Here is a 21,405-nt window from a genome sequence, read left to right as displayed (position 1 = left end):
TCTTGTCAATGTGAGGCCATCCACATGAGCTTCAATAGAGTTGAGGTCTTAAATCTTATTTTATTTGATCTTTTGTACCTCAGGACCAACTTGTGTTTCTTCATCTTGGTCCACAACACATACATTTTACGTCTCTTCACTTGAGAGCTTAAAGACAAAAAGGTCTTTGAGCTAATGAGAGTCCCAAAAAATGAAAAAGAAAAAAAATGTGGGGGAGTTTGTTTTTTTTTCCTTTTTTTGTCCAGGTCTGGGACACACTGAGGTAACATAGACATTAATAAATTATTCAGTTGTTTAAAAAACACTTTGCAATAATCATATCAATAATTCATATCAATAATACAAAATGGTATCAAACATACATGATGCAACATTTTCATCAAACACATTCTTTTTTTTTGTTGTTGTTGTCTTTTTTTGTTTTTGTTTTTTTTTTTTACTTTTTTTTCTCCCCAACGATCCAGAGTCTGTTGCTTCATTGTTCTGTGATCAGTACTTCAATGTTTTCAGTCCTGCTCCGGAAACTCTCCGTGAGGTCCCTTGAACAGCAGATGCAGATTGACACTGTATTCTGTCTTTTGTTGAGGTTGATTCTCCACTTTCATGCTGAGGTGCAGTTGTATGCCATCCACTTTGAGAGATTTTTCACACTCAACCTTCTTAATTCAAAACAGAATAATATGGAACTTTTCTTTCAATGCCTTTCGAATGAATCGATTCAAACTTCTTCTAATCTCAATCATCAGTTACAATCATCGCAAAGGCAACAGGCATACACAGGCACACAGGGCTACGACACTATCGCCTATTTGCTTCATTTGTTGTTTGATTTTTACATTCAAATCACTCTGCCCGTGCCTTTTTGTTTCACTTACAGGATTGAACAGAAAAAAACATGCCAATAGGAAAGTCAGAAATTGTATTAAAAGTGCAAAAATGTATTCCTTCAAGAAAAGGTATTCATCCAGACAAAAAATGTTGTCCACCGAAACTTTAGTGCGATAACAGTACAAGCCATTTCATAGGTTATTAAATTGTACATTCCCATCCACCTTGCAACTACAAACATGTATACACTGAATATTTTGTTGCTTGGAGTGTGTGTGGTTTTCCTACACCTACAACAGAGCCTGTAGCTGGGTTTACATGGCTTTATCTGCCTGGTGGTCAGCAAGGCTTTCTCACTCTGACATAGTCCGAGGGCTACAGCATATATAAGCCCGATCTGAAAGAGTATTGTCATTTACCGAGCGTGTTTCATCTTAAGCACATAGTCCTGAATTCAGTGGTGCAGTCTGAAAAGCCCCTAGATTGAAATAAAGTGACATCACATTATTTTGGTTAGTGGCCAGTGCAATCAGCTTCTCCAGCCTGTTTCAGCTCTGAAACGAGAGGCTCCCATTATACTTTATTCTATTTCATTAAGAATTTCCTTTGTAAAACAGCATTTAATATGTTTTCATTGCCACCTATAATTAGATTTATTTATATCACAAATATAATTCTGATTTTCTCTATTTTTGATACAAAAAACATGGAAAGTATGTTGTGTTGAAGATTCTGTTAAGACTAAAAATTAACAAAAAATATATACAGTACATATATTTATTTATATATTAGGGCTATTGTTCTTACAGTACTGATGAAGACTGCACATATCATGCCATTGAAAATGACTGAAGAGGCAACCTAAACCAAACATAATTCCTTTGTTAAGTGGCTCTCATGTCTGTATTTTATGGGAAAATAATCCTTTAAGTGTCTGTAAACATGGCTGCTGACACCTCAGTGTTGATAAAAACCCTGTAACGTTTATATTAAAGTGTAACCACATACACCGACCAATCTCACTCTCTTTTACAATTATAATATTTAAACACGAATTCAACAAGTTGATATGGCCATGGCATTCACCTGTCAATCGATGACACACTTTCTCAGCATCACGCCACATTTCTTTCACTTTCTACAACACGTCCTTTCATCCTCTCTGAACTGACATCTCACAGCCAGTGACATCACATGACCACAAGGTACACGCTACACTCACAGAACCAGCAGCTCACTCATCAACAACACCACACGACATCTATTTTCATGGTGAGACAAAAAAAAAATCACTGTCAGAGCTCTCATACTCATTCACTATGCCCTTACGGTGACCATTCTTCAAAGAGAGAACAGCCTATCTAGAGATCACACAGGTGCTTTTCTCTGAGAAACAGTAGGGGTGTGAGGACAGAAATGTGATGACCATCAGTTTTGTTGCAGGTCTGTAATACACCAGGCGCCCTTTCCAGCCTGTTCCTCCCTTTTCCTTTCCTTTATCCAGGATACCTAAGTTCCGATATCCAGGTGATTGTGATATCCGTCGCTTGTTTTCCTCAGTCTGTCATCTTTGTGCACTTTTGATAATCAATTCAACAATACACTTTGATTGAGAAACAGTTCAGTGACACTGCTGTTCTGTGTTGAATACAGATGGGAGGGGTCGAGAGATCTTCAAAGGGGACCACAAATTGAGGATGGGAGGACATAGCACTCATTCCAAGGCATTTTGAAGGGCTGAGGGGACATCAGTCCGACACTGCAGATTCACGTGTCCTTGTGGATCCACATGCCCTTCAGATGCGTCCAGCCATTCAGCGACACCCCCCCACCTTTTGTGCTCCAGTAGTTAACCACTGCTGGGGGGTTCCCTGACATCTAAAAAGGTATGTGGGTGTGCGTGTGAGTGTGTGTATGTTATATAGAAAAACGAGGGAAGTCACAATATGGCACAGTGAAACCTGTGGGAACCAGTGGAACGTTCTGCTCTCCACTTCATCTTCTTTTTCTTCTTCTGGTTTCGCTCTGGCACCTGTTGTCTGTGGGTGTGGAGAAGGAGAGCAAAGCAGACACGCTTTGATTAAATAATCATACAAAATAATTAATTTAAAAAGATATGGTAGAACCAGTAATAGGTTTCACCTCTAATGAAGTTTTACATTAAGTGTTCATGAAAGCTGTAAGCAAATGACACAAATACAGATGATGCATCACAATCACTATGTTTCTATGCAGTCCTCGTACAACTGGCTTTCTACAGTCTGGCCACAAGAGGGCAATGTGGGTTCAGCAGTCCACACTTCAGTTAAGATTTTTTTTTGTGAGGAGTTTCCTTATGAGTCAGTTAGAGAGCTGGCATGTTCAACAATGAGAGCACTCCACTACTCCGTGGTTGATTTTCTTTTCACAAACACAGGGGTTCACAGCAGTCCTCGCCTGCTATGTGTGAGAACAATTCTTAAAATACTACTTGCTGCTCAATGGCCCTGGTGACAAGTCAAGGCCTTAAAACAGGATATGAACACATAGAAAACATGGACATAAACCAAATTCTTCTGAAATTACATGTGTCAAGACAGGAAATAGCTCTGGGACTTTACTCTCCTATTTCTATTCTTCTGTGCAACAATTTCACAACCCTCACACAGCAGTGTCATGCTCTCTCATTGTTCCTAACCTCTAAATAAATTAAATACAGTGGGAGTAAGAGGAATGATGGCTGGATGGTGACTGTAAGTGAATCTGTAGTTACCTTATAACACGGACCAGCTCATGAAAGGCTTTGTCCACATTCATCGGAGGATCCTTAGCACTGGTTTCAATATAAGTTATCTGAAGATACAAACACAAATATTGAAAATAACGCACATTACTGGAGTGGTGTTGGTTGGTGAGTTGGAGTTTCACATTAATGAAATACATAAGGGATTTACAGTATAAAATCAGATTAGAATCGGCATTCAGCTCTTACAACCAGATGCTATGAAGCTGAGAAACAGGGTCACAAATAACAGCCCACTAAAGACCTGAAACTAGAAGGGAGTCACAGGAAGACAGGATTTGTTTAAGATCTAAAACTCCCCCACAACCATTAATTCAGTCTCATCCTAGACAAAGACTGAGACAGATGTCATGATGCCAAGCCGCATGTGAACACTGCAATTTGCAAAGCTAAAAAGGGAACCTTGAATCCAAAATAGAAAAGAAAAAAAGCCTGACATAACAAGTCCCGAGAAGTCACATCTCTAGACAAAGCAAACTCAGCAACTCTGTGCTGAAAGCTGAGGTTACATTCTTAAGATTCACATTGTGTTACTGCAGTAGCTAACAAAAAGCTTAAGGGAATAAAGAAAAGGTTTAGTTGTGGAAATCAAATTAAACTTTATTGTACATTGTTTGTTTGTTTATTTCAGTTTCAGTTCCACCCTGACGGACACACATGAGTGATTTCAAGCATTGAATTCACTACTTACACTATGTTTTGCTGCCATCTCTTGGCCCTGGTCAGAGGTGACCTTTCTCAGATGAACCAGGTCCACTTTGTTTGCAACCAACACCATGGGGAAGGCCTCCCTGAGATGAAAACCACACACAAGTGATGTAAAACATCAGGTGCCACTGGCATTTGTATTAAAAGAAAGCGAAAAAAAACCACCATGTGCTTCACACTTTCTTCTGTGAGGTGTCAAATTTCCGAAACACTTAAATTCTTGTGAGCTAAAGAAAACCACCTAATATGGACAGACAGCGACTAGCTAAATCCTAGCTTCTATTTTTGTTCCAACACAAGCTCAACTTTTATTGGCTGTTGTCAGTCAGAGAACAGATACTTTTCGTTTCTCACAATGAACAGAGTTGTTCTGAAAACAAAAGTGATGTTGTGACCGACGGCCTGCAGCTTTTCAAGGGTGAGGCACAGAAGAGATCCATGGTCACTGCCTTCGCTCCAGATCCAGGAAAGACTGTGGAAAAATACCTACCAAGATATGACAATGCTACCAGTGCTGACTCAACCACTTACTGCTGAGTCATCGAAACTGAAAACTGTCCAAGCTGAGGCTGGCAAAGTTTGGTATTCTGTGAGGATATGAAGTGACAAGGTAGCATTAAGTAAAAATGGCTTCTATTTTGAATTTTTGTATGGTGTTTTTGTTCTGAAATGGGATTTGGTAATTGTTGAGTCAGCCATAACAGCCATATATGGTGGAGCTTACAGTAGGCCTTTGAAGTAAACAAAAGGTCAGAGGATCAGTTAAGTTAAAAAAAAAAATCGTCAAGTTTTCCCAATAACATCTAATCTAATAATTATTATTAATCTTTTATTTATCCATCTAATAATTTCAGCCTCCTGTATGGAAATTTCCTTCTGCTATAGTTGGTGCACCCACAGTTTCTCAGAGTAATGGCTGAATGTACTGGGTATTTTAGGTGCTTTCTCTTCTATTTCACTTCACTCAATACTCTAGTAAGATGACTGGGACAAACTCAGTCTTTATTTTGCTGCAACCACTCTAAAGTGACTCAGTCGAGTCAGGCCATACTGTTCCTCGATCACAGCTGTTATATTGGTGAAGAAAAATGGGATCTTAACCAATAGATATAACTTAAAGCAGAAAAAAAGACATGTGTTAAAAGTCTGTTCCTCAGAAAGAAAGGGGAAGTTGAGCTGAGGTCAAAGCATACGTCTTATCTTTACTAATCAAAAGACTTTTGAATGTTTTAACATCCCAACCAGTGAGACTGACTGGGCTGGTTGGATGATTTCTCACCTCTCTTTATCTCTACAGGAAAAGCTATGGGTTTCAGGCTTGTGGTGTTTGACACTAAACCCATTTCAAAGAGTTCCTCTCGACTCAGGTTCTCTCTTTCAAGAAGACTTGTTTGTTTCAAGAAAGTCTCATACAAGTCTTAATACATCATTTAAATTAAATCATATACTGTTTAAGTTAACATGAGTGTTGTAGACAATGGAAATATACATTTCAAAATACCTCAGTTTTACTTTGCAGGGTGTGTGTACATGGACCCACCTGTCTTTGACCCGTAGTATGAGTTGATGGAATCGGTCGACGTGTTCAAAGCTGGCCTTGTCTGTCACAGAGAAGACGATGAGGAAGCCGTCCCCTGTCCTCATGTACTGCTCTCTCATCGCACTGAACTCCTCCTGGCCGGCTGTGTCCAGCACTGGTGTGGGTGGAGGGACACAAATTAATTTGCATCATTCTGCTGCAGGGTTAGGTGTAGTGTTACCTTTTATTTAGTTTTTTTGATTACCCCATCTACACAACTGATTCAACATAAGAGTCAATCAGAAACTTCTGACATCATAACCTGTACAGAGTGAAGGTTGTTCATATTAACTCTTGAGTCTTCCAAACTGAAAGCATCTGTTTTGTAAAACATTTTAATTGATATGTGTATCATTGTTGCTTCAATTTCCTACACATAGATTTTGAGAACAAGAGTTTTTTTGTATGATCACCTCCACCCACACACTTTCATAATCCTAAGAGAAAGCCCCTTGTAGATTTTGGTGAACCTGTGACACAGTAATCTGTCCCCGACTGCCACCTTCAATCCCTGGTTGCATTTTACAGCTATTGTGTCTGAACTGTTTTCAGACCGTGGCAGAGCTAATTAGTTGTCAATACTTGATAACAGGTGATGTCAAGAGTTTACACAAAGACTCTTTCCTATAAACTATCAAACTGTTTCCCAGAGTTTTATACGCTTCCAGCAAATTGAATACTTCACAGGGGGAAGGATGTATAATTTCTCCCACATGCAGCAACCAAAACAGAGCTTTTTTTTTCCAAATTTTATATTAGGGAGTTACCATTTCAAAAACATGTTCAGTGATGGATGTGTTTAAGAGAAAACTAAGAGGGAAATGAAAAATAAACAAAATAGTAGATGGGCCATGGACAAATATAGGTCATTCTCTCACACACATACTAGTCCACTCACCATCCAGTATTGCCCACTGCCCGTCTATCTCTGTGTGTTTCAGATACGAGTCCTCTATCGTGGGATCATAGTCTGGCACAAAGATCTTCTGGAAGAATTGGATGGTGAGGGCGCTCTTCCCAACACCACCATCCCCCACCACCACCAGCTTGTACGTTGGCAGGTTGTCACTTGGCACAGCGCTGGTTGCCATGGCTACCTCTACAGTGGTGGTAAAGGTGGGAAGTAGGCTAGTAGGTGGCTGATGAGACACGCCGGGCTGAAATGGAACAGAGAGAGAGAGAGAGAGAAAGAGTAAGACAAAGAGATTGATAATGAAGAGAGAAGGAAGCATCAGGCAGAGAGGAATAGAGAACATGTGAGAGAGGTGGAAAGGTTCTTTGTTGTAGCTGCTGTTTTTTTTAATCACAATGGAGATAACAGACCACAGCTTGGAGTTGTGGCAAGATGGAAAAGAAAATCCTAAAAATAGAGAAACAAGGGGCAAAAGATACGAGTCCAGCACTATTTATGTTCATCTAAACATATATTTTCAAACCTGGGTAAGCCGGTGCATATTCTCATTTGTCCAGGTCATAGTATTTCAAAGGAGGTTAAATCGAAAGCAACTGGACTTAGTTATTTGTCTAGGAAGACATTTCACCTCTCATCCAAGAGGCTTCATCAGTTCATGTACGCATCTGACCAGGCTGGGACTGGTCCAACTATCTGGTGTGGAGACTCACTATTTAACCTCTTGTGTGGGCGTTCACAAGGTTCCCTTTTGTGCTCCAAGTGCCAACGACAGTCGTTTAAATGACTGTCTTTGATGAAGAACTTAAATGAACTTAGAGTGAAGTGAAAAGTGCAACAACTGACATTTTATTTATTAAAAGTTCAACAGTTAGGCAACAAAAGGCATTTACACTCATTTTATAAGATGTGCAGAATCGCCAAACAATATCAAGTCAATTTTCAACTGTTTTAAAAAATTTAACAATTCAGTATAAACCCTAGAATGACTGTTGTGCACCATGCTGTGATCTCATGTAGGCTATCACAGTTGCATCAGAACAGGTGATAACTGCACAGAACATTATCATCACCTTGCTTTTGGTGAAGCAAGTCAAAACTGTACTCAACCCCAGCTGAGCTGTATCATCGCAATAACCTAATAAAAGAGCAGGCACGAAGTCGCCAAGAGGAAGCACCATTTTTTTTTAAAGATCTGCCATGTTCAGCTTTCAGTCGTCTCAGTGTAACATTAGAGTCTCTCTGATTTGGATTTCTCTGCCACAGTTGTATTCCTGTTCTGACTTTCAGACAGATATGAGTTTCACTGTTTTCTGATCCACTCTCCTACAGCTGTACGTGCCGTCATTAATATACTTGTGATGCTAACCGGACATTCCCTCCAGCTTCTCTGTCATATCAAAAGCTTACCACCGAAAAACTGTGAAAGCCTTATCAAACAGACACAGAAATTGCAAAACTAGTTGTAATTATCACACTTGAACACTAGTGCCTGAATACTACTGAGACTAAATTAAGTACAGTATGGATATGAAAAATCCAGAAGTCGTTGATGACATTTTTCACAAAATGTCAAAGACTTCTCTTGTGAGTTAAAAATCAAAAGTTCAGATGAGTTACAAATAATAGTTAAAGCTGGCACAATAAACCTAGTTGAATGAAGGCTTGTTGCTACTACTGTAGGCCTTATTGTCCTGTTGTATAGAAAACAAAATATCTACTTCCAACATTTATCAATTATTCATTGCATTATACGCATTTCAGAGGAAGTCAGGGGAACAGCTTGTACAGTATGTTCACTTATACAGTTGTACTTTATTGTTCAAATCAGTTACTGGAGCTTTAATATGTGTCCTGCGATCTTATGCTGTTGTGGCAAAAACAACTCACACCACAGCAAGCCACAAAGCTGTGAAAGAATGGGAGAGGAGCATGAAAAGAAGAGCTGGAGAGAAGAGTGAGAGAACTCTGAAACAGAAGAGTGGGGGAAAGGAAGGAAGGTCACATGAGGACAAAGTTGAATTGATCCATACACACCACTATTTTACCATCAGTTTCCTGTTTTTGGCCACTTTTGGTACGCTTATTTCTCCTGCCAGATTGTATCAAAAACAAAAACTGTCTTAGACACAAAATTAGTACATGCTTATAATAATCCAATCCAAACTGATGAGCTTTGATCTGATCAGCTGGCATATATCAGAATCACTTAGGACCACACACTGTGATTATTATTTTCCACTGTCAACAACAACGCTGTAGCAGACATCAGTCACAACACTCACAATAAATCACCAATCATGACCACAATTTGTGTATCGTCGTTTTCTTTCCAGCCTGATTATGATCCAGCAAACACTAAATAGACTAAACTTGAACCACATTTTAAGATGTTAAGAAAATCAAATTCAGGCTGAAGTTGAGTCTCCATCCAAATCAAGTTCATTTCAAGGTTTCCTGTGGAGGCTTGGTGACCTAGTGCTATTGTGCAATGCTTTTATAGGTGGAACGGTGGGACCACAGTTTGTGTCAGCGACACCACACATTCTACCCTCTGGTTGCAAACTATTAATTTCATGCTAACACTAGCATGAGTGTAGCTTCATGTGTGTATATTTGTGGTAAAAATTTGAAGCTCGATTTAAAAGCATGCCGACGATTGAAGTTGAGCCACCCACAGTGTTAGTAGAAATCTTAATATGAAATCTATCTATCCCACCTCACTGTGAAACCTTGAAATTTATGGATTTCATTAGCCTGTAGCAACAGCCAAAAGCACACAAAAACACGCACATTAACTCAGTACAAGCAATACACCCCCACTACCCACCCACACACCCTCCTTCATCCACCAGGAAACAGCTGTCAGCTGGCCAAAGTCCATCCTTTCGTGACAAACACAATGGAGGGAAGGAAGATGTTTCCTTCCTTTCCAAAGCGAGCCAGCCAATCAATCAGTCTGCAGAAGTCAGCCTGCCAGGTTGGGCAAAACATTCCTCGGCCAAATTCCTTATGTTAGAAGGATTTTTTAGGCAGTCACAAAGTGTCAACATAGGTGTCTAAGCCATTATCCTATTTCAGAGGAGTGTCTTGGATGGATTTTCAATGCAGTGCATGGAGAGAAAAAACACAACAGCCTGAGAAGCACCATGAAATCACAGAACCTACCACAAGTTGAGGTTTCCACACCAATCATGCATGTCGTGGCCCAGCTGAAGCCAAGTCAGGTCTCAACCATGTTGGGTGTGTCAGCATTTTCCCCTGTGAGTCTCTTTGGTGGGGTACACATTTTTCTGAAAAGCCACTGGTCTCATGCAGTGAGACTGAAATAATGCACAAACACCACTTTAAACCAAATTGCCTTGGGAGTAGAAGCTTGCTTTGGGAAATTTTACTATGTGTACAACCAAAGTTAGTCATATAACCAATGTGGTAGACTACATGCAAACCATACAAACCAGAAAGTTTCATCAGGCCGAACAACATTGAAAAGACATCTTACAGCATGATGAATAACACTTCAGCCATGTCCACACCAGTGCTTAAAAATCTCAATTTTGACTAAATTTCCCACCACCGGAAAAAAAAAAAAAAAGAGGATCCAATGGAAAACAGCAATCTCTTTATGTATTGTAGAAAGGAGTTTATACAACAAAAGTCAGTTAAATCCTTACATCCCACCCACCATGGCATCAACTAGATATTTCAAGTAAACAAGATAAGGTCCAATCAAAATGAATGAAGAGCCATATCATCACTTTCAGTGATCACTGGGACATAAAACTGCATGTATTTCATCACTTGTCAAAGTCTTTTATGACTTTGAGGAGAGTAATATGAGTTATGACCAAAACATCTTCTGTCAATTCTACATTTCAGCTTTTTCAGTATTCCACAACCAAACTAAATATACATTTTCATCTGTCTTTACTACTTGTGATAAGTAGGAGTCAAGTGATGGGACACTTGGTCATTGTTTTTGGTCATATCCCAAGCTAAGCAGTTTTTGGGGTTGGCGTGTTTCATTTGTATAGCAGCAGACAATGAATCCCAGATTGTCTCTTAAAGGGATAGTTCACCCTAGAATGATATTTCGCTCATTATCTACTCACCCTCATGTTGACTAAGGGCTGGAAGAAGTTTCAGAGTCCACCGTCCCTTCTCTGAGTTACAGGGGGTCTTGGCGTAGCAGTGCATGTCCATATAACGGTTGCAAAGGGACACCATTTGCGCCGGCGTCAGTGCGGTTACTGCGAATCACGCGAGATTTGGACGGACCAGGAAGAGGAGCTTCGAAAAGCTTCCGCTACAAACAAGCTTAAAATATAGACTTATTTAATTTTTTTTCGGGACAATTACGCAATTTGGGGCTTCAGCACAAGACGGACATTACATACGAGCATCATGGAGGTATTTGGATGTTTTTTTGTGTGTGTTTTTTTACGAAGAGCTCTGGTGTCCCTTTGCAACCGCTATATGGACATGCACTGCTACGCCAAGACCCCCTGTAACTCAGAGAAGGGACGGTGGACTCTGAAACTTTTTCCAGCCCTTAGTCAACATGAGGGTGAGTAGATAATGAGCGAAATATCATTCTAGGGTGAACTATCCCTTTAATGATACTGAAACTTTGATGCCCTGCTTTAAAACAAGTCCAAATGCTTGGTATGGTCTTAGCAATAAGGGTTATCCTGAGAGAATGGAAATGTCTCTTATCTTTAAAAAAAAAAAAAAAACTAAATACCATGGTTTCCTGAAAATTTGGTATAGTCCAAATTTCTTAAAAAATTGGGTACCTTTATGGAACATATGATAAGGAAAGGGTGTGTACCCAAGAACTCATCACCCTGGTAAGCAGTGAACTGTTATGTTGGCTCTCTTGCTTGGACCTTCCTCATTCTCACTTTCTGTATGAGCTGGCAGCAGTCTGCTTTATTTTTCTTCTTTTCTGTTATGTCCATCTCAAACGTGATTGTGTCAATACAACAGCTCGATTGGCTTGATATTTTGTATCTTGTTTGCCAGTTATAAAGACAAGACAGTTTTTTTTTGTGAGCTGGGCAGGATAAGTGTCATCATCCTTCGCATTACTGACTTTTCCATTAGGCATTCTTTAAGTGGTTTGTTTCTTTCCTCTGGAGGTCTCTGAGTATGTATGACTGACAACCCTGATATGATGATTCTGCATAGAAGCTACTGTGTAAGCTGAGAGGAGGCAACATATTGATACTTAAATTCCTGAAACCAAACACTCTATCAACATCTATTCAAATGTACTGGATTCTGTGTGTTATTTCACTTGATTCATCACGTGAACAGCTGATCTCAACAGCTCTGGATAGTCAGGAAATATCTCAAGTTTCTCTGCATCCATGGTGACAACTACCAAAGGGGGGTAAACCAAAGATGGAGTCAGTCAATTTGCAGAACATTTGCCTACACTGATATGTGACTCTCTTGGTGTGCGCCAAACACATCATTGTTTCCAGTGATTGACACTGGTGTACACACTTTGTGCTGCTCTGCTTGTCTGCGCTGTCTCTGATGGCTCAGTGAGGTGGTAAGCTACCAGGTGAGTCCATAGATTTGATGATGTAGGAAGGTAGGTAGCTGCCTTTTACAAAGTTGACAAACAGCTGTACTTCTGACTTTCATGGTATAGAAACATATCCACTCGCTGCTTCTGAGATATTTTGGTGCTGTTACACCTCTGCTCACTTTTCTCCTCCATCTTCGTAACAAAACAAGACGTCATTGTCTTTAGCCTAGTTTAGGTCAATAGGGCATGCAATAATAAGAGTAGCTATCTTCTCCTCTGCTGGATCACAGGGCAACCTCCTTCAGATGGTTTGATGTGCTTATTGAGACTTTAGCCTACATTTCCAATGGGTCGTTGGAACTGACAGCCTGCATATTGTGCATATTAACATTTAACATAGCTGAACCTTGTACTAGTTCTCACAGCTACTCCATAAAGGCTCCATGGGCTCTTGAGAAGTGGCTTGTTTCTTCCCTGGGAAAGGATAAAGACACTTCCCTCCTCACAAGGGAACAAAGCAGCAACATAACTCACAGAACAGGAATAAGGAGGGACATGGTGCACACCCCAGGCTGTACTGTACCACTGATATCAACTCTCTCACTGATGTTTCAAAGGAGGTGTTAAGACATAGTTCAGAGAGTTCACCAAAAATCAAGATGCTGTCATATGGACAACTGTAGACCAACTCTAGCGTAATTTAAACATTTTTTTAAAGAATTTGCGAATGAAAATTTGTAAACTTTCCCTGAATGTTGAAACCCTGATTTTGGATGATTAGTATAAAATGGGCTCTAGTTTTGTCACCAAGACAACTGAGGTAAAAGCAATAAGACAGTAAAAAGTCTCAGTGAACTGGGTCCGATACAACTAAAAAAAAGAAAGAAATGAGAATGATGAGTGTCTCTCTATCTTAATACCTCTAACATCTCCCTCCCACAAATTTGGTCTTATTGAACAGGGTTGTTTCCCTACCACTGATAACTTGTGTATTCAGATGCCAATAACCTTTAGGTGTATGAACTCAACCTGACTACTAATGTGTATATATGTAGGCCATTTCAATATCAGTCCATTTATATTAAGTAAGCTGTAAATGGTATAAGAAAAATGAGGCTGGTCCCCTCATCACATTTCCTCCAACAATGACAGTTCACACCCTAATCTAACACATATCTTGCTGTGCAACATTAGGCCGAGAGGAAAACGTGTGTGTAGCTAAAGAGGATGGCTCTATGGTAGATCACATGACTGTGGGTCGTCACCAGTGACTCACTTGGCAGTCTTCAGTCTCATGCTGCTGCTCTTTGAGATCCCATTTAGCCTAACCATAAACTGCATGGATGTCTTTTTCATAATACTGTACAACACCATTTCAATATTATTATTTTTTCTGTAGAGGAGGCTGCCACTCAATACAAATTCTCTCACATACAATCCAAATATCACCAGTAGCCTACTGTGACCAGCCTGGGTTATTTCATTCTCTGACCTTTCCATTCATTTAGGCTACAATAATAATTTACTCTTTGTTTTCCAACCAGGTCATAACACGTCAAGACAGTATCCAGTAATCAATGGCACAGAAAAAACAATTGAGCACTTGTTGCTATGTGCACTTTGCTGATTTACAGTAGGGAGAAAAAATAAAAGATATAGCCTAACAGGTTGGGAGGATTATAAACCCCTCTACTTGATGGTGAGATAGGCTAAATATCTTAATTTCTTATACCCATTAGACACACCACTGACAGCAGACAACCATGGTCTAAAAGAAAAAACATTAACACCATGTTGTTGAGCCCAGCTCGGTTTGGTAAAAATAAGATACATAGGCTACTACTATTATTATTATTTATCCAGGTCAGGTACCGTTCATATACAATAAACCTCCACACATCACATAAGGTGTTTTATCTGTTACTCTTGAGCAGGTCAGGAGACATTTGCTCTGCCTAAAAGCAATCATCTATCATTTCTAATTAATTTCCTTTTCTTCATTTGTCATACCACAAGCCTGCTTTTCTATAGGCCAACCTTTTGTCAGAGTTGGCCGTTTCCAGGTCTGAGGAATCAGTTTTTACTAAGCGGAGACACCAGGCCAATACAAATGTATACGCTATAGATCAGTCTTCTGATCGGGAAACACAGTATCTACGAATCATCCCAAGTGGGATTTATGATTGGTCAGAGCAGAGGTCACAATTAAGTTTCAGAGAAAGTGTAAAACAGCATGCAAAAAAAAAAATCATACCAACATTAGCCTATTGGCTAGGCTACTCATCAGCAATAGCACTTAGCAGTGTTTGACATTTCTATGAATTAATAATGGCAGGATAAGAGTAGGTCTACTCCAGACAGCCAAATTATCTGGTGATTTCACTTTGCTATTAATAGTGATTAACGTGCTTGTGTGTGTCACTACACTATGTGTGTGTGTGTGTGTGTGTGTGTGTGTGTGTGTGTGTGTGTGTGTGTGTGTGTGTGTGTGTGTGTGTGTGTGTGTGTGTGTGTGTGTGTCTGCGGACTGACTGGTGCTTCTGAATGATCTCATCCTATGATTTGATACATGAAGAATCTCTCTGTTCTCCCTGTCCAGCTGTTAAGTCTCCACACTATTTCTCCTTCAGCTGGACGCCGCTGTGTGTACACAGCTGGCATAGATACGCTGGTTAAAATACATACATTACATACAGTACAAGGTTTCGTATTCGTTTCTGTCAGACGAGAAAAGACGAGAACTGTGTTTTTCTTCTTTTTTGTTTCGTCCCCAGGGGATTTTTTCTCTCTCTCTTTTGACACACACAGGCAAGGCCCGTCTGTGTGTGAGAGTGAGTATGAGTGTGTAAGGGGAAAAAGAGAGAGAGAGAGACAGCGAGGCCGTATGGAAAACCGACAGTAGCCGCCCCTGAATAACGGATTTCTGTTGCTTCATCTCCCTTGAAGTTTGCAGCAAAAAAAATGAATTTCCGCAAACCGTTCACAGTGGTTGTTATACCCCATTAAAACAAGCTAACCCTCAGTGACCGCTCGCGTTGTCTTTAGTCGAAATTGTGACAATTAGCTCGGCTGCAGTAAGTTGTTTATACACTAAGGATTTTACATTGAGGGTAGGTGTTGCCTTAACTGTCCGTGAATTACAGACGCACGCATTCACGACCTCCACAGTCTCCACAGGAAAGCTACTCACCGACACGAGCTCCTCCGGTGTCGTGGACTCCAAGGGGAAAAAAAAAAAAAAAAAAAAAAACAACCCGTCCTCACACCGACATATTCCTCCTCATCTTTTTCTCCCTCGGCTTCAAGCCACCGCCGCCCTTTCGCCGCAGATGGGAGTGTGCTCCCCACATCTGCGAAACAATACGTCGAGTAGCTAATCTTTGTATTGCAACAGCTGATGTTATAAATAGAAAAGCACCGAAGGGGTGGCCACCGTTTCTGTGAAAACACGAAACGACTAAATATTGATTTTCAATTATGTTATGACATCGGTATTCACGAGCAACTGGAAATGATGTGTTTGTTTTCTATCATGGTGCATGGTTTCTTTTTAAAATTCAGAAATCTCACGAGGCGTTAAAAAGAGTTCCCCTTTTTACAGTAATGGACTGTTCCCACATATAGCGGACTGCTTTAAAGGGATAGTCTTGTCGAATTAGACGTTCCTAATTTAGGGAGAATCGAATGGATTCATCAAGGGCCGGGAAGAAACGTGTGTGTCTGTGGGCAGTGGCTACAGATTTTATACACATAGCCTACTCAGTGAGCACGTAATTCTCCTCAAATATTTGTGAACCATATTAGGCTACATGCTTCAGACATAAAGACCGAGAATGCACTGAGAAACTCAGCACTAGAGGCTAACTGAGGTTTCCTGTTGTCAGGTTATCCAGGTCAGTTATTCACTCCTCTGTCTCCTCTGAGCATGGACAAAGAAGCCTATTGTGTGTGTGCTCTAGCCTTTTTCACACAAGAAAATTTGAGAAAAGCACAGGTGTTATCAACAACATTGGCTCTGTTCTATACTCAAGTGTCCCAGTAGGCTAAGTCATGAGAGAGTGATGGCAAGCCTCAACCCCCCCTGGAGCTGAAGCAGCTAAATGAAATTCAGCCACTATTAATCATATTATTTACACTTGGGCTTTTTGTGATATGTCACAATTTTTGGCCATGTAGCTACATACATGCAATATGTGAATTTGACATGTTTTAGATGAGAGCAGAGTTTATAGCCTATTTAGCATTAAATAAAGCATCTGTACAGTGAACAGTTTGATTTTCTTAGGGGTCAAAGAGACAGATTAGGATCAGATCAGTTCTGGAAAAAAAGAAGTGTGCGTGGATGTATGTGCACAATTCTTGAGAGCACAAGGGTAAAGATGGCATAGACCCCTGCAGACTTTTCCTAGTGTACAATAGAGGGTTTTCGTTACTGATTTTGAAGAGCAGAGCCCACTGCTGAGGGACGACGCATCTGTATGCAGCTGCACGAGCGCCCTGATAGCACACTGTGTTTTGCGGCGGAGGGATTCAACTTGCAGTGCAGTGTGTCGTGCCCTTCGGGGATGCATGCAGTGTGAGTTTTCTGCACCCGTGAGGTTGTACCCACTGCTCCTGCTACGTGTCATATACATGCTGTCTGGTAATGCAAGTCCACATCACATGCCAGGTTGAGTGAGCACCCTGCTCCATTACTGACAGATGACAGGTGAGTAAATACCCATAGACTTTGAAAAGGTGAAGCCCCCTATAATGACTAGCCTAAATAATAGAAGTGCACATTCAGTGCATAAATACCATCTACTTGATAAATTACAGTAAGAAATGCATTGCAGGTAGCCTAACTCTACACTACACTTAACTACACTATACACTACACATACACTAACACTACCAGAAAGCAATATATATCATTGCGTCCTCCTTTCACCTTCTTTTCTACCTTGAACAGTCTCTGACCTAAACCAAGAGTTGTTTGAGGAGAGATGCCTCTCTTACTCACCAAAAGTTACCACTACTGATAAATCTAAGTGAGTCAAATCTGTTTGTTGTTGTCTTTGAGGAGGAGTGCATGCTAGTCAGATCTAGATCAGATGTGAAGAAAGGTGCTGAAAGTATTGCCTTGTTTTGAACTTGACAACTTTGCCTTTTCACCTTACTGGATTTAAAAGGTTTTTCATGGTGTAACAACTGTATTAATATACTGGCCATAATATTATGTCAGCAAATACAAAAGTGTGGTTAATGAACAAATACTGCCATTTTAAAATGATAATAAACTAAATAGAATTAGCACAGTAATATGATGATTAGCTCCATCAGAGCTAAATCAGTGACCCCACCTACTGTAGCCTTGACTACATCAGGCCAATGTCTATTTCTCAGTATGCAGTTTTTGTCGGTTTTATAACTGGTTGGATTGACTAATAATATCAGTGAATGTGGTTTTGTTTTTTGTTTTCTTGGGAGGACAAAATTACTCATCATATTGGTTGTTCTTACACTTCTAAATTTCTATGAGTCAACATCGTAGTGCAATGCTAATAAGACTTAAAATGTTACAGTAGCCTACTCTTCAACACTCATTTTCTGCAGTAGGCTAGGCTTTTAACCACTGAACTCCTTGCAGTAGCAAAGTGCTGATGTCCAGACCACTATAAGTGTTATCCGATACAAATCATGACCTAGGTCCCCTTATACAAGCCAGAACTTGCCATCTAGCAGAAAGTGATGCATGACATCTAAAGACATCAAGAGTTGGAAAGCAGCTTATTAAAGAACACTAACTAATAATTTGGCATTTAAATACAAACAAAATGTAACTTTGGAGTTATCAATTGAGGAAAAGCATTACACAAAATATGTTATTTTATGAAACCCATTCAGCTTTTTGATGAGGCTAAACAACCTGCTTTCAACACAGTAGTAACATGTGGGTAAATATATCTTATCAAATAGATTTGCTTGAACAACTGACAAATGATTCAGAATCATGTCAGGGTATGAATGGCATTTGAACTACAAACAGCTCAGTGGTTAAAATCTATTGATTACTTTTATCAAGCTTAAGCAAATTCAGCTGCCTGTCTTGAGCCTGTATTGTGATAAGATCATTCACTCCACCCATTGTAAAAAAAAACAAAACAAAACAAAAAAACATTGATCAGATCAGTGATCAGATGAAGACAAAGTTTCCTTACATATCAGTACCAAAGTAGAGTTATGATTCCATTACTTCTATATACAAACCTCAGAAATATTAGAGGTCAGGACTTCTGTGACCACAATGGTGTGCACAGCCATGCATAATGTAGTATAAGTGCAGATGTGGGTGTTCAGAAAAAAAAAAACATATGCACACATTTTTCACATTACTGGTCAGACTGTTTATGTTGAAGTCCATTGCCAGTAACTGTCAGAGATGAGAGAAGGGAAGAGAAAGCTTGATGTACATTTTACCTCTGTAAATAGTCCGGGCATTAGACTGGTTTTATAGCTCATGTTTCAGTGACTAAGTGAAGGGAAATTAAATGGTCTCATTCTCTTGGTATGTTTTCCTGGTATCTCCAGGAAAATCTACTCTGTTTAAAAGCATGTACAGTATATAGGCCATACACACTCACACACCAAGCATGCATTCACATTAGCAGTCATTTTTTCCACATATTTTATAGCAAAGAAAGAAAGAAAGAACATATTTTGTTCATGAAATCAAGCACGTTTTAGCATTTACAGTTTTTATTTTATTTTTTTAGATTGAAATCTTTTTACAGTTAATGAGTCCAGATTTATGACATGCAAAAAGACATAGGTTGCCTTTGATCCATAGTGTAAAAGGCAATAGTGAATAGACTAAAAGTGCACATTTGTTCAATTTCAGGCTATAAGCCAAGGGAACAGAAGCTTTCTTATCTAGCAGGTATGGTTTCACTATCCACATCCCATCCTTTCACCAGTTCAAATGGCTTGGTAATACTAATATTCTGTTGTTTAGATAGCATTAGATGTCTACCATGTTCTTCATGGGCCAACAGGTTTGTCAACGGCAGCATCGCCAGAGCAGTGCTGAAATCCTGCCATGTTAAGATTTTTTGATTACTTTTCCTACCGTCTCTTACTGTGTGACATTGTTGGCCAGCCCAGCTACACCCCAACAAAATCAAGTCAGTCATAGAACACACCTGATAGTGCTTTTTCCACACATCTCCAGGAATGCGCATCAACAGCATGGAAAAAGGAAACCATCGACCTAGATCTATGCAGATCCAGTGCATTTGATTTGTGATAATATATTATCAGATTTTTATTTGACATTTACCATAAGGTCTTCTTTAGATACGGGAGACCTTGAAAATAAAAAGGACTTACTGTATATGTTATGTTCTGTCTCTGTTTTCCTGGTAATGTTCCTCAAGGAGTCACACACTTCTGCTGTTTGACGTAAGGATTTATTGATTTAGGCTTTGGAAGACTTGTAGGAAGCAATCAAGAAGTGGTGAATTGATGGACTGGGTTACTGATTTATTCATTCACTGAGAGGTCACTCCACTGAATTGGACAGCAAGTTGATGGGATCTTAATTTGAGAATTGATTGCTTTGTGTCTCATTTTTCTTCAGATGCTGCTGCTGTTTGCAGGACAGGGTCAGACAGAGTGTATGGCAGCCCTGGACATACAGTCACAGGAAGGTCATTGACTATGAGTACAATTAAACTGAACCAGATATGTTCAAATCTTCTATCCTGAGATGAATAATTATAGCATATGTTCAGTTTCTAATGACGATTTTCCTCAAAAAATCCACTTCTTCATCATGTCTTGTGTAACTTCCTTGTCATTGATCATTAGGCACCAGTGACGTAGTTTTGTGTGTTTGTCAATATTTATCCACTGACACATAAAGGGCATATAGTATGTGCACATGTGTGTGAAGAAGACTGAGACTGACACTGAATTCTACACATTTCTTTGTCCAGCAAATAATCTCCATGACATCTAGGGATACCATCAAAATCTTCTGACTCTTCTTTATTTGCATGGATGCATTCTATCCTAAAGAGATACTTTAATGTATATTGCCTAATTAATATAAATTTATAATTCAGAGAGCCTGTGTAAGAGGTTCCTGTGACCGTCAATTCTCAAAAAAATGTTCATGCACTTCCTGCCTAACTTGTCAGGCAGTTGCAGAGATTCGGTATCTTCCAGCATGCATTGTGCTTCCAGTCCATCGCAGGACTGACACAGATTCGTTTGATGATAATTATGATAATGGCATATGAATGTCATGAACACACAAACTAACCATATTCCCTTGTATCATTATGCTTTGTGTGCTGCTTTATTAGAGGTTGAGAGCTCACAAAATGAATAGAATAGAATAGAATAAGGGATTTTTTCTTGTTTTTTTCTTCAAACACACACACATTATGCACACGTCACACACTTACATTGCCTCCTGCCTGTTTCCATGGAGACAGTTGTGAGCTGTTTCTTCTCACTAGGATCAGACAGTCTGACTTGATCACAATGCATATGCACACACACACACACACATACACACACACACACTTGCATGCACACATATTGTAAAAGGGTAGTTATGTTTTTTCAACTGCCACACTGTCCTACTTAGGGATTATCCTCCCATGTACTATCATCATTCTACTGCTGTTATGTTGACTACTGATCCAGTCTTCTCTGTCTGTCTTTTCTATTTTCTGCAATAGCTTCTCCTCTCCAATTTTCTGCAGAGTTTTATGTTGAAATTCATGTTTTTATAAATACATCGCTTTTCATATTGTAATTTAACAAATACTGTACATAGTGTAAAACACTGCCAGTTCAGAGGGCAATGACTCTACATTGAATTACTGTCATCAGAGGTCATACACACTGCACACGGTCTTAAATACTGACAGTTTTCTCACTAGTGTCTTTAGTAACTGCACAGCTTTCACTTCCTCCTCCAGCAGTGCCTTGTGCAGCCACTCAGGGTTCTAATACACATAGGTCTACAATAAATAATAATAAATAAAAAAATCGACAACCCTGCGGGT

At 39.7% G+C, this 21,405-nt stretch overlaps 1 protein-coding gene across 1 annotated transcript; it reads right to left on the bottom strand.

The window, feature by feature from the left end:
* Positions 1-217: 217 nt before the first annotated feature.
* Positions 218-15,717, bottom strand: mrasa (muscle RAS oncogene homolog a). Its single transcript, XM_085764332.1, has 6 exons — positions 15,537-15,717; positions 6,796-7,054; positions 5,859-6,012; positions 4,302-4,401; positions 3,581-3,660; positions 218-2,867 (listed from the first exon to the last, which is right to left on the bottom strand). Exons 2-6 carry the CDS (start codon positions 6,986-6,988, stop codon positions 2,768-2,770), a joined length of 627 nt encoding a protein of 208 aa, XP_085620458.1. The 5' UTR covers positions 6,989-7,054; positions 15,537-15,717; the 3' UTR covers positions 218-2,767.
* Positions 15,718-21,405: the final 5,688 nt, after the last annotated feature.

Source organism: Trachurus japonicus, chromosome 21 (genome assembly GCF_045865225.1).
Source record: "Trachurus japonicus isolate A0001 chromosome 21, Traja_1.0".
Taxonomy (NCBI): Eukaryota; Metazoa; Chordata; class Actinopteri; order Carangiformes; family Carangidae; genus Trachurus; species Trachurus japonicus.
This window is presented reverse-complemented; position numbering and strand designations above follow the sequence as displayed.